The sequence below is a fragment of the Pteronotus mesoamericanus genome, unplaced genomic scaffold (assembly GCF_021234165.1).
Source record: "Pteronotus mesoamericanus isolate MK-2021 breed Mesoamerican mustached bat unplaced genomic scaffold, CSHL_Meso_final contig_105, whole genome shotgun sequence".
Taxonomy (NCBI): Eukaryota; Metazoa; Chordata; class Mammalia; order Chiroptera; family Mormoopidae; genus Pteronotus; species Pteronotus mesoamericanus.
Window position 1 is genome coordinate 16,243,365 of NW_026555006.1, and position 15,001 is coordinate 16,258,365.

At 37.8% G+C, this 15,001-nt stretch overlaps 1 protein-coding gene across 1 annotated transcript in view; it reads left to right on the forward strand.

Moving 5' to 3' along the window:
- Positions 1–13,783, forward strand: part of IL23R (interleukin 23 receptor) — a 64,601-nt gene extending 50,818 nt beyond the window's left edge. Inside the window, exons 7-10 of the mRNA XM_054572667.1 lie at positions 785–874; positions 3,589–3,694; positions 8,039–8,129; positions 13,142–13,783. Of these exons, the coding sequence (XP_054428642.1) occupies positions 785–874; positions 3,589–3,694; positions 8,039–8,129; positions 13,142–13,783 (929 nt within the window). The remainder of the gene's footprint in view (positions 1–784; positions 875–3,588; positions 3,695–8,038; positions 8,130–13,141) is intronic.
- Positions 13,784–15,001: the final 1,218 nt, after the last annotated feature.

Below are 15,001 nucleotides of genomic sequence, written 5' to 3' on the forward strand. Positions count from 1 at the left end.
TCAGGAATGTCTTTTATCAGCTGGGAGAATCGTGCCCTTGAAGTCACCCCTGGCAGCTTTTAATTATCAGGAGGAAAGAGATGGGTAAGGAAGCTCCAGGACTCTTTTGAGTTCAGATTGAAAGCAAATTGGCAGCCAACGCTGCTCACACCTTCCTGGTCAGAAGCTTTCATTAGCGTGTCCTGACAACTGTATGACTAGACCGGGCTAGCCAGCATCCTTGTCAGCAGGAAAGGAGCAGAGGGAAGTCATTACTGGCATTCTACCCCCGTGTTGCAACCTCAGTGTCTGCTAATCAAAATTGGGCTTCTTATATGGTGTCAAGATGTTGTTCACTAACATCATCTCAAAGACTGTGCAAAGGCAAAATGACAGATATTGGAGGCTCCTAAGGAAACCTAAATTTTATTGCATCATTTATTGGAAGGAATCAAGTAGAGACCAGTTATTGTGCATTTTGTTTGGCTCAGTGGATGAAATAAAGCTCCTCAGTACTTGTTGCCTAGAAGACTCATGAAATTAGTGGGCACACCTTGAAGTTTCATAAACCCTAAGTAGTTTTTATTGTTTTTTTCAGTGTGTTTTCCTTTGGGATTTACCCAATTAAATAAAAAGAAGAGAAGACACATAATCGAAGGCCCTTGCTTTTATTCCATCTTTCAAGCCTATTAAAGTTACTGGTTTACTTTAATCATCTCTAAATAAGTAAAGAAACTCTCTTAGGAAATTGGGTAACCTGAGTGCAAAATATAAGAAGCTGAAGCTATTTTCTTTTTTGTTTAAGTTTCCCCGGTCACACTGAAATCATTCCAACATGATACTCGGAATTCTGGGCTTCTAATTGCTTCCATCTTTAAAGGACAACTTACTTCTGGTAAGAAAACACAACTTTTTCTAGTAGTTTTTCTAGTAATCTTTACTAATCATTTATTTGAATTCTCGATACTGGGAAAAATCATGTGTCAAGTATAAATTTCTTGATCAGAAGATTTGTCATATGCTTTCTATAGGAAAATAATCGACAAAGATCTGCTTAAAATTGAATTTAAGGAGTGGTGTAGGTGGATTTTTACCAGCTTTTGCTCTGGGTTGGGTACATTTTCATTTCAGTTAATGCTGGGATTCAAGACTCCAAACCTCCTTTCTAAAATATTCTATTATTTGTGTCTACATTATACTAGGGGATTTGTACACATCATCTTTGCTTCTTTAAAAAATTGTTTATTGATTTAGAGGGAGAGAGAGATTACTTTGTTGTTCCACTTGTTTATGTATTTATTAGTTGATTTTTGTATGTGCTCTGACCGGAGATCAAACTCTCAACCTTGGTGTATCAGGACAATGCTCCAACCAACAAAGCTACTGGCCAGGGCAAAAAAAAATCAACTTTTTTCTATCTTCCAAACAACCTGGTGAGAAAAGTCCTGTGTGTATATTTTACAGATGGGAAACCTAAAACTCAGGGAGACTGAGGAACCTGTCCAAATTCACACTAAGTGACAGACTAAAATTCAAATCCTGTTTTTCAAATTCTGAAGTTTCTGCACATTCTCTTGTACAATAAAGATCCTATTTTATTTGTTAGTATGACTCAAAATCTTCCATTGATGAGTATACCTAAATATTTTAGGCATAAAAAGATGCTAGATTAGGTTGTATAATGGCAAATACAACTCTAAGTAGAAATTTCAAATTGAAAAACTTTGGGCATGACTATTTCACTACTGACTACTGTAGACCACTTACTTCCTTGCATAGAAATCTGACAGGAATAATATAAGAATTTTTGCAGATTATCTTGACATTCTTTGGACTTCTGCTTATTTATTTGACAAATACTCATTAAGCAACTATTATGTGCTAGGTACTGTTCTGGATGCCAGGGAATCAGCAGTGAGAAAAATGAACAAAGCCCCTGTCTTCATGGGGCTAATAGATAGGGGGAGGTGAGAAAACAAGTAACAAAACAAGAAGAATAAAGTCAAGTGGTGGTAAATGTCATAAAGAGAGGTATGAGCACGCTCAATTTGTACATGTGAATCAATTATAAGCCAAGTGGTTAGGTTTAGTACAGATCCCTAATTACAGATGCCTACACAGGCCTGCACCTTGATATTTCTGTGGGAACTGTGGAGGCTAGGAACTCCAGGCAGCTCTATTAGATAGGTATTATTATCTCTATTTTACAGAAGAGGAAACTTGAGCTTCAGCAAGGTTATAATTACACCCTGAGGTTACACAGCTGATAGGTGGCAGAGTCACTTCTGCCAGCTTTCATCAGCTTTCAAACCCAGGTATGTCAGTTCACTCTGCTCTATCCCTGGTCCCCTCTGCCCGATCCTATGTTAACATGGGGATTTTCTGTCCTCCTCCATGCACTAGTGCCCACGTGTATGTGGCAGTCAGTACCTTCCGTAAGTTGCATGAAATCTTCAGTAATTTCCTTTTAGTCCTAGGAAAACACTAATTTCATATCCCACTGGAACTTTGGAGTGATCTAAGGCCCTGGCCACCAATTGGCTTTTGGAGAGGGGCTGGACAACCTGGAGACCCCCCAAATGTATTGTAGGCACAGCTTGGAAATAGCTAGGGAAGGGCCAATGCAGTGTCTACCACATGACAAGTATCTGATAAGCATTTGCCAAAGGGAGGAAGGAAGGGAGATGGAATGAAGGTTAATATCCAGCATGGCTCAGAACAAACTCCAGTGTGATAAGTCATTCCTCAATTACAATCTATATTTGAAAATAAAAAATAGTGTCTTACATATATATTAGGGAGAAAATGTGATGATCCTGGAGGTAACACATGTTGAATATATTATATTCATTATTTAATGATTTCAGGGGATTAATTCAACTTCAAAATATAAACAAAGATTGTTAGCATTGTTTTTTAAACAGTATTCTATTTATTTTTTAACATTATTTTTACTGTATTTTTTCCATTACCATTTACCTGCCCTATACCCTATTCCACCTACCCCCACCCCCTTCCCCCAGTAATGCATTGTTTTTTCAAATAAAATGCGAGTGCAAGATATATAACAAAAAAAGTCTTTTACAACATATATTGTTTTAAGTAGAGTGAATGTCCTTCTTCAGCGGAAAAAATTAATAAGTTTTGAAGAATGGTGACAAGTTGTATATAACTTCTGTCTCACACCAAAGATTTTAAAAAAAACAACTAGAAACTAAAAACCCTCAGTCATGATTATGGCCAGCTCTGTTACAAGCAATTAGAATTCCGCACTTGTGTCAGAAAAACCAAATGAGTTTCATCACTAAACCTTTTTATATAAAATATGCATGCACAAGCTCAAAAAATGTCCAATACTAACCACATTTGCTATAGATGCACTTCTAGAAACCCACTGACATCAGATACATGCAACCTGATTTTCTCAAACAAAAAGTATTGTTCTGCAGTTTGGAAAGGCAGTCACTTCACAGCTCGTTAATTATGTTTCCCTCTTTCTCTTTTCCTTTAAGATCAGTCATCTTTGCTTTGAACAGAATAGGGAGAACAATGATTCTGACATCACATGGACACTAAAGTTTAGCTAAAATTATTTTTCTTTCCTCTCAGACAACAGGCAACAGGACACTGGACTTTTGTCGGGAATGGTCTCCTTTGCTGTTGTGTTGTCAATTCTTTCTTTGATTGTGATATTTAACAAATCTCTCCGAAGTAGGTAGGTTTTTGCAGAATTTCTGTTTTCTTATTTTTACCATATATTTGTAGCACCAAAATGTAGTCAATTAAGTTATTTATGAGAAAAACCCATCAACATTTTTATTCAGAGAAAGGAAAAATACCTACCTATGCCAAACTGTTTACAAATGTCTTTTATTTAATCATCACAATGACCCTACCGGAAAAGCTCTATGGTCTAATTTATACAAGGCTTGCAGAGGTTAAGTGATCAGCCAAAGGCCACTAGGCACTAACCAGGAGTCCAGACCGGGCTGAACTCACAGCCCATGTATTCTCTTCCATTACACAACTTTCTCACTGTGCCCTCAAGTTTATCTTCAGTGTCAGGATTCTTGGGAGTGGTTATGTCTTAATCTGCCTCAAATTCTACCCAAACAAATCCCAGTATGAAAAGAAGGGGGGCACCATCTGAATTAATCACTTTGATATCCATTGTACCAGTGTTTTACATGCAGCCCCAAGGCCCATTCTCCTTGGCCTTCTTCAATCATTTTCCCCAATATGATAATAATAAAGATCTATGCCTAGTTATTTAGGAAATGAGACTGAGAAAGATAAGGCCTTCGATTTCCTAAATTTTACTAGATGCACTGAAGACATATTTCTTTTTTAAAATATATTTTATTGATTATGGTATTACAGTTGTCCCATATTTTTTTCTCCTGTTTATCCCCCTCAGCCCTGCAACTCCCCTGCCTCCAGCATTGACCTCCCTCCCTTAGTTCATGTCCATGGGTCGTACATATAAGTTCTTTGGCTTCTCCATTTCCTATTCTATTCTTAACCTCCCCCTGTCTATTTTGTGCCTACCAACTATGCTTCTTATTCCCAGGACCTTTTCCCCCCATTCTTCTCCGTCCCTCTCCCCACCTATAACACTCCATGTGATCTCCATTTCTGTGATTGTGTTCTTGTTCTAGTCGTTTGCTTAGGGTTTTTTTTTTTTTAAGTTCAGTGATAGTTGTGAGTTTGTTATTATTTTACTGTTCATAGTTTTGATCTTCTTTTCCTCAGATACGTCCCTGTAACATTTCATATAATAAGGGCATGGTGATGATGAACTCCTTTAACTTTACCTTATCTGGGAAGCACTTTATCTCCCCTCCCATTCTAAATGATAGTTTTGTTGTATAGAGTAATCTAGGTTGTAGGTCCTTGCTTTTTATGACTTTGAATACTTCTTTCCAGCCCCTTCTTGCTTGCAAGGTTTCTTTTAAGAAATCAGTTTATAGTCTTATAGAAATTCCTTTGTAGGCAACTCTCTCCTTTTCTCTTGCTGCTTTTAAGATTCTCTCCTTATCTCTAATCTTGGGTAATGTAATTATGATGTGCCTTGGTGCATTTCTCCTTGGATCTAACTTCTTTGGGATTCTCTGAGCGTCTTGGACTTGCATGTCTATTTCCTTTGCCAGATTGAAGAAGTTCTCTTTCACTACTTTTTCCAGTAAGTTTTCAATTTCTTGCTCTTCCTCTTCTCCCTCTGGCACCCCTAGGATTCGGATGTTGGAACATTTAAAGTTGTTCCAGAGGTTCCTAAGATTCTCCTCATTTCTTCAAATTTTTGTTTCTTCATTCTGTTCCAGTTGAATGTTTATTTCTTCCTTCTGTTCCAAATCATTGATTTGAGTCCTGGTTTTCTTCCCTTCGTTGTTGGTTCCCTGTATATTTTCCTTTATTTCACTTTGTATAACCTTCACTTCTTCCTTTATTTTGTGACGGTACTCATTCATTTCTGTGAGTATCCTGATTACCAGTGTTTTGAATTCTGCTTCTGATAGGTTGGCTATCTCTCTGTCACTTAGTTCTTCTGGAGTTTTTATCTGTTCTTTCATTTGGACCATATTTCTTTGTCTTGGTGCACCTGTTATGTTGTAAGGAGTGGCACTTTGGGTATTCTCCAGGGTGGGGAAACCCACTTCACTGTCCTGTGGTGCTATAAGTGGGGGAGGCATCAGAGAGGGAACAATGCCACTTGCTTGGCCTTTGCCCTGCTTTCAGTCACTTCCTGCAGTTCCCAGAAGTGACTTGTGCCCTTCCAGGTACTGATTCCCAGGTGGGTGAGCTTGTATACATTCTAGGATCCCCTCCAACAGACTCTCCTGTGAGACTGAGTATTTCTCCCACTGCCACAGCCTCCACAGATTTTTACAGCCAGAGGTTTTGAGGCTTTAGTTTCCTGCACTTGAATGCTGGGTTGCACTGTCTCTCTCACTCCCCAGTTGTTCCTTTCAGCTTATCTGCTGGAAATGTGGGACCTCCTGGTCCACCAGCTGCTGCTTTGCCTGCCTGGTCTGCTGCCTTGCTGAGCATCCTCTCCACCCGGCTGCCTGTCTCTGCAGCTCTTACCTGTCTGGATGAATGTTTCTTCTTTAACTCCTTGGTTGTTGGACTTCTATACAGTTCAATTATCTGGCAATTATGGTTGCTTTTTGTTTTGAAATTGGTTGTTATCCTTCTTTTTGTTGTGTGAGGAAGCAAAGCATATATATCTACTCCTCCATCTTAGCTGAAAGTGCTGAATATATGTTACTAATGTACTGTTTCATGTGGCAATCTCCTGTTTCATCCATTGACTTACTCATGTGATAATAATCTTTGTTTCTTTTAAATTTATAATCACAATGCAGTAGAAAGATTTAGAATGAGCTGTTCTAAATGAAGTATACTAGTGATTTTAAAAATTTATGTAGGCTTTTTCCTCAGAACTTAAGTATATAAATTACACATTAATAAATATATCCCTGGAGCCCTTGAGAGGAAGGCAAGTGAATATGGAAATTTATTTTAGGCCATTTTAAAATGTATTTGATTATAAAGCCCTTTGAAATATTTTAATGTTCAAACTTACACCACATAAAAATATTAATATTTATGTTTTTATCCAAAGAAGTCTAAGTTAGTGTGAAGTTCTAAGTAACATTAAATTTGTTACTAAGAATAATCTAAGATTAACTTCCTGTTGTTAATGAAAAATTCTTCGCTAATTTAATTATTTAAATAAATATTCTTGTTTAAAAAGTAAAAGAACAAGAGATAATTCCAATATAATGATTATACATTTGAGCAGATACTATTATTTACTACAACTATACATTATTTAATAAGCCTTGTTTTGGATATAGATCTGGAAAACAGAGGGTAAAACATTTTAAATAATGAAACCAAAAGTAAAATATGTATATTTTATATATTTATATACATATAAAGTAAATGCATATATATTCTCACTCTTTCAGCAGCTGTATAAAAACTTTCCTACAATAGCATGAACTTACTAATTTGGTCTAATTTTGGGGATAGAAAGAGAGTGTAAATTAGTACCAAAAAAGCTGAATCATTAAACATTGCATAAATATATGTAAGGGAATTATATTTACCCTACAATTCAAGGTAAAATTGGACTAGCAAAGTGCATTCAGCCATTTTGGTTGTTACTTAGGCAAAGTCCATAGAGAAGCTGCTTAAACGGGTAACAAAGTCTGACCTGCTGTTAATAGATGCAACATTAAATTGGAAAAATGTGCCTGAGATCAGTTTAGTCTCTTCTAAACTGGTTCCTGGTACAACCTCTTTGTTTAAATCAATTTTACTGTAAATGCAGAAAGTGCTTTCAATGCAGTGGCAGTGTCAAAGGGTAGCTTTGGGGAAGAAGTGGGTCATACACAGCTTCTCCATCTTCTTTCCATCACCCCACCTCCATGACCCTGAATACGTACACAGCCTGAATTAAACATGGTGTCCTCACTGTGCCACAATGGTGGCAGACAACTTGCCCTGTCCCACATTCCTTCCACATAAAAAAAGTCTGGAGTCACCACTATCATCTTACTCTATTCGGAATCATAACAAATTCAGAATTAGAGAAGCTTGAGTTACACAATTTTATTATATAACATTCTCTCTTTTAGTATTTTTCTGTGGTATGGTCGCCTTGGAAAATTCTACAAAATGTACCTTAAGTTTTCTAAACTTTCCCATGCTGAGGTCTCCTGCTCATCATGCTTTGCCATATCTAAAGTATATGTGGTTTTCACTTCCAGAGTAGTTCTCCCACTTACATTGAATCTAGAGTGAGTGTTTTTGAAATGTTCCAGCTCATTAGGCAGAGGAATAGAGAGAAGAAAAAAATCTGGCAGGTACTGAATCAACTTCCCACTTAATTATTTGAAGTAGAAGATGGAAATCTTAGCTCCTCCTTTAGAAAGTTTCATTTTTATTATGCTTTCCATTCTATATAGTTGATTTGCTAATTACCCATGTGATTGCCTGCACTAATCTTAAAGTAAAATGCTTCTTTGAATGTGCTATTTTTGTGTTTCAGAATTAAAAGAAGATTCTTATTGCTAATACCAAAATGGCTTCATGAAGACATTCCTAATATGGAAAAGAGTAATGTTGTGAAAATGCTTCAGGTAATCAAACACCATCAAATAAAAGATAAGTGGTGGCTGTGACCAAGAGTACAGTTCAGTAGTGGAGGATTTCCATTTCAATAAATAAATGTGTGTGCATATTAGCTTAACTGTATAATCATATGTAGAATCAAAATTATACATATTTCAAATTGTCCTTATGAGATGAGAGAAAGAAGATAGGGAAATATGAGATATAAGAAAGAAACAATGCTATTCATAAAAGAAAAGTGAAGATTGCAGGCTAGCTGTCAGAGTCACCTGGTGGCCGCAACTGGTAGGTATCTTCAGGGACTGTAGAAAGCGAGCAGAAAAGCTCAGTTGAATAAGCCTCGAAGACACAAAGGGACTCCTGTTTTACATTAGATTCAAGAAGCAGGTGGAGCCCAAGGAGGACACGACTTCACTCCTGAGACCCTATGGAATTCGAGAAAATAAATGTGTGAGGACTGTGGAGATGATGTCACCAAGGGTGGGTCAGGTTTCCACTTCAGCAGAGAAGGGTGAGCCAGGAAGATCATGAGAATATATGGAACTTTGCTGGTTGTGGAGGAACTGCTGATGATTATGAATGAGGGGAAGGAATCTGCCATGTGTGCTGCTCCTACTTTCCAGCGCTCTGGCCTGGTTGTCAAGCAGCCCAAAACCCAGTTGACAGGACAGTCTCATTATCCAAGCATTGTGATGCAGTGATGTAAGTGCAGAGACAGAAATGAAACCAAACATGACAGGAATGTAGAGGAAACATTGAAAGATGAATAGGAGTTGCTCAAAAGAAACAGAGGACATTCAAAATAGAGAGGACAGCATGAGCAAAAGCACAGAGGTGAGAAGATCATGTTGGGTATTGCTTTATTGAAAAACATTACATGAAGAGTGGCTGGAAAGATGCTGGAATGGTGAGTGGGATGAGATCACAAAAGGTCTTGTTGCTATGGAACTTCATTCTGTTAACTGATACTTTTCAAACTTTAAAAAAAAATCTGTATTTTTAGTCTAGGATCCCTATTTGGAGCTTTGGAAAGCCCTTTAATCAACTCCTTCCCCATCTCCAAAGAAGTCCTTAAGGCATAATGTTGTTGCATACTAGAATCCTGATGCCAAAGCCCATTCCAGGATCCCTGTGGGGAGACCCAGGCATCAGCACTTTCCAAAGCTTCCCAAGTGATTCCACATGCAGACAATGTTGAGAACACTGTTAAGGGATTGAAGACTACTGTTAAAGACAATGAGAAGCCAGTGAGAGGTTTTTGGTTGAAATAGATATGGTCCTAGGAAAGAAGCAGATTTAGGAGGGTCAGAGAAATGAGCATGATGAGGTGTGATCAAAGTGTCAAGAAACAAGGATTCACAGTGCTGAATAATTTGTAGAGGGTCTATAACATAAGGAGTGAATGAGTCCATGGAATGTGACAAGGAGCAAGTCATTGGTGGTCCTCGTCCAGAGGCTCAGCTGTGAAGTGAATGGAGGGGGAGGAAGCAGGGAGAAAGAGTGGAGACATCTTTTGATGAGTGTGGACTAGAAGGGAAGTGAAGGAGGGGCTAGGCTGACTGTGGTGAGCTCTCAAATGCTTGTGGAATGAACGAGTAACAGTAGCTCCAGAGGGGTATGGAGGCAGGAACATGTTTGCACTAAACTGGACAGGCATGAGAAGGATTATTACAGAGGGGGGATGTGAACTTGACTGAACAAGACTGTGAAGAAGAGGGAGGGGATGGTCTAAATGAAAGAGGTGGAAAGTTCATCCTGAGCAGGAGGAGGGATCTTTGTCTCTGGATACATAAAGGAGAGAAGGGGTGTGGATATGGCTGATTTTGAAGGAGATAATGTTGATTAACAATCGAGGGATGATCTAGAACAACTGACACATGTATGTAATGAAATATGTAATTAATTAACAGAAGGACAAGCATACATTCACCAAACTACAGATAACAAATACTTTAGTCTTGATATTCACTCCACTTAGTAGTTTTATTTTGCTTCCCCATTAATTATACGAGGGAACTGGGGACTCTTTATGGTTCAAAGAATTGTCTCTGATCTCATTGTGATCAGACTCTCTTCTTCCTTTATGGTCCTCACACTGGATTAGTTCCTGTTGGTCTTCTGCATCCTTCATTGTGGTTCGAAACCCACTCACTTCTCCACTCAATTGCCAGCCTGGGGGGGAAAACACCTCCTCCCTCAGAACATAGCCATCTTACATTCTTAGTTTCCTATTGTAAGTACAGTTCCTTTGCCTTCCTCTGACCTTTAACTACAGTGGTTCCCCCTTTGTCACGGTTTTACTTTTCCCACTGTCAGGTATCTGCCATCCAAAAATATGAAATGGAAAATTTCAGAAATAAACAATTCATACATTTTAAATTGCACTCATTCTGAGTATTTGTCCAGTGTACCCAACCTATGTACGATACCTGCCCATTAGTCACATAGTAGCCATCTCAGTTATCGGATTGACATTGTACTCAATAATGGCCCCAAAACACAAGAGCAGTGAAGTTGTAAATGTGAATATCCAAAGAGAAGTCATAAAGTGTATATATATACAGGAAAAAGCATAGTATATACAGTCACGTGCTGCTTAAAAACGGGATATGTTGTGAGAAATGTATCAGGCAATTTTGTCCTTATGCAAACATCAGAGTATATTTCCACAAACCTAGACGGTATAGCCTACTACACACATAGGCTCCATGGTATAGCCTATTGGTCCTAGGCTACAAGCCTATACAGCATGTTACTGTACAAAGCAACACAAGACTAAATCAAGTATGAGAAAAAATGATGCAATCGTGAGACATGATAAACAAAACATGTATGAGGGTGCTGCCAGAGTAACATGGCATACTGTTTTACAGAACACTGTTTTCTTATAAGTAGAAAGAGAACTCTTTAAAATAATGATAAAAAGTAAATACATAAACCAGTTTATAAGGAGGGACCCAAAAAACACTGGAATTTATTTATAAAAAAACTGTTTATTCTTACATGTTGAAACTTCAGGCACCTTCAAAGCATTCTCCATCTGATGCAATACACCTAAAGAGTCATTATTCCCTCTGCTCTAAACAGGATTTGAACTCATCAGTTTTGATGCCTTTTAGTGCTTCTGCCATTTTTTGTTTCACCCCTTTCACATCGGCAAAATGTTTCCTTTTGAGGACTTCCCTTATCCAGGAAAGCAGACAAACAGAAAAAAGTCACTGAGGGTGAGAGATCGGGTGAATAAAGAGGATGGGGCACAGGAGCCAAGCTGTTTTTGGTCAAAAACTGAACACTCAGCACAGTGTGGGCAGGTGTGCTCGTAAATCACCCATCATGAAATGGGCAAATGTGTTGAAAGAGCCTTCAAAAAAATTCACTGAAGCTGAACGCAGCCTCTCACACCAACACCAGCTGGTACACTGATAGAATTGGGTTCCTAGAACACTCATCTAGCAGGAGAAGCCTGTACTACAAGGGGCCCAATCTTCAGAAGATAATTCCATTTTTGGAGTCCCCCCTCATATTATGCACATAATTGTATGTGCTATACTTTTATATGGTTGGCGGTGCAGTAGGTTTGTTTATACCAGCATCACAATAAACAGTAATGCATTGAACTATGGCGTTATGATAGCTATTCTGTCACTAGATGATCAGAGCTTTTCAGTTTCATTGTAATCTTATGGGTCTACTACCATAAATGTGTTCCTTCATTGACTGAAATGTTACATGGCGCATGGCTATATAGGGTTAGGTAATATCTTGGTTTCAGGCGTCCACTGGGGGAGAAGGTTGGAACATATTCCCTGTGGAGAAGAGGGGGCTACTATACACACAGCTGTCCATCCCAATCCAAACCTTCTAAGTTTCATGGGGAGGCTGAGCCTGAAGAAAATCTGCGCAACAGTTGTGCTGCTTTATTCAACATATTCCTTTTTGCCAAACTTCCTTCCCATTCTGGGGTCTTGAAATTAGAAGTGAACCTTAGAGTTTCCTTTAGATGAGGTTTTGTTCTAGTTAGCTCAGGCTGCTATAATAGAATACCATGGACTAAGTGGTTTAAACAGCAAACATTTATATATCACATTCCTGGAGGCTGGGAAGTCCCAGATCAAGATGCTGGAAGATTTGATTCCTAGTGAGAGCTCTCTTGCAGACAGCTTCCTTCCTGCTGTGTCCTCACATGGCAGAGGGAGGAATCATTTTCTGCCTGTCCAGGATTTAACCTCATTCTTGAGGGCTCCATTCAAAGACTACTTACTCTCCAAACACCCTACCTCCTGATACCATTATATCGGGGGTTAGGGCTCGACATATGAATTTTGAAGGGACACAAACATTCAGTCCATAGCAGGAAGCTATAATGTTATAATTGTGTTGGGTGGGAGCCAGCCGTCACCTGGAAAGCCTTGAGATCTCATCCTACCCAGAAGAATCATCAGGCCATTATACAAATAAAAATCTTGTTCATCCAACCTCCTGACCATCACAGACATGTCTAAATTGTGAGCAGCTGCACACCTTTAGACCCTCAGCTCAAAGCACTTCTTACCTTAGTCTCAAATGAAAGCAACAGGATTCTCCCCCTACCCTTTTCTTTCATTTAAGCAACCAAATATTTTCTTGCAGTAAGTATCCATAATATTAACAAGTACTTCAACATTTTTCAAAATCCAAATTTTAAAAGGCCCTGAAATAATATGCAAATTAATATGTAAAATGCTTCTTTGTCTTTAAAATTTTTAAACCAAGTATGTGCTTAAAACATGCATTATTTTTATTATTTCTTTCCTTCTGTGCCCTCATGAGAGAATTTAATAAGGATTTAGACTTGAGCGGGAAAACAAAGGAAGAAATCACATGAGAAAGTAAACAATATGAGGAAAAGAAGAAAGGAAAGTAGAGGGAAATTAGAATTCCAGACCTTTTTCAGTGTTCCAGCTGACACCTTTAATGTTTTGTGTTTGTTTTTTTTGTTTTTGTTTTTTTTGTAAAATAAAACAATGTCTTTTCTTTCTAGGAAAAGAGTGAATTTATGAATGATAATTCCAGTGAACAGGTCCTACATGTTGATCCAGTGATCACAGAGATAGAGATCCTTCTCCCAGAAGAACACAAGGCCACGGACTACAAGAAGGAAAAGAATACAGGATTCCTGGAGACAAGAGACTGCCTGCAAAAGTCACTACTCACCAATACTACAGTTGTGTATATTCCTGATCTCAACACTGGGTATAAACCCCAGATTTCAAATTGTCTCACTGAGGAAAACTATCCCAGCAATAATGATGAGACGGCTTCCTCAACTCTCAAACCAACAACAGTTGATTCCTTAGACCTGGGGAAAAATGCCCGGTTAAAAAAATATCCTGATTTTGCTCTTTCTGTCTCTAGTATGAATTCGCTAAGCAATACACTATTTCTTGAAAAATTAAGCCTCATTTTAAATCAAGGAGAATGCAGTGCTTCTGACATGCAAAACTTGACAGAGCGGGAAAGCACAATGCTTTTGGAAAATGCTTCATCCAATGAAACAATTCCAGAACAGACCCTGCTGCCTGATGAGTTTGTCTCCTGTTTGGGGATCATGAATGAGGAGTTGCCATCTATTAATTCTTATTTTCCACAAAATATTTTGGAAAGCCACTTCAATAGAATTTAATTTTGGGGAAAGTGTAGTCAAAATTAATGTGAGAAAGCTGCCTTGTAATCTGAAGCTGAATTTCCCCCTCTACATAAATTTAATTCTGCCTTATTTTTTAAAATTAGAGAATTAAGGTCCAAAGATGGAACATACTTCATGGTCACAAAAGCAGCAGCAATATTACGGATACCTCCTGCATTTAAAAAAATAACTATATTCTTTTTAATTTCCTTCATTGAAAGACACAGAACAGATCTTTCTGTTGTGTGAAGGATAAATAATACAAAATACATGGTAATGAAATAAATGCTGAAAACAGTTATTTAAAATCAAGACATTAATATTAGCTTGCAAGGGGAGAATTAAGTTTAATTTTCCTTATATTGCTTAAAATTATCTTGAGTAGATAAAAACATAGCCCCCAACAACAAAATAAGGGAAGAAACAGAGGAGGAATTAATTAGCATGTTTGTTGTATTTTTTTTTTTTACTACTTTGTATTCAGTTGTTAGGGATTTGATCTTTCCTTATTTTGATTATGGACTAAGAAAGTTACAAAACAATGATATGTGGAAATCATGAGATTGCTATCTTCATTCAATGGTGTTCTCCTGTGGCATAGTTGGTGTATTAATTACACTATAGTAGAATTAATGAGGTAGCAGATGCAGGATCAGCAAGGCGTAATTTTTTTTATAATCAACTATGTACTAGATATATGTCAAAAAATTACTGTTAAAACAGATATATGTCCAAATTTGGGATAGTAATACTTGCCACCCCTTCTATTGCTCCATAGCCCATATCTTCCACAGACATCGCTAAGTGATCACCGCATCTTTCTGTTGAGCCCTAAGGTGGTCTCAGAATCAATCATCTTGACACAGCATTTGTGATAGCCACAATTAATAATGGCTGAGACTAGAGAGGAATTCTACCTGCCAACCAGGTCAATACTGAAAGGTGGGTGATCTTAAAAATATGAAATTCATATTTTAAGCTGAGAAATTCCGATTAAGTTTTCTGATTAATTTTTTAATCAAGGATAACAATGTTTTAATGATCAGAACAATTTGAAATAGGGTAGCTTACCCACTAAATTTCTCTTTCTCTTTTAACAGTTGTCAACAATAACTTATATTCAGATTAAATAGTTTAATTTTATTATAACAGATCAAGCAGTTAATAAAAAAAAGGGCCAGTTGCCTACCATGTGCTTAGCACATGAGCAAGCCA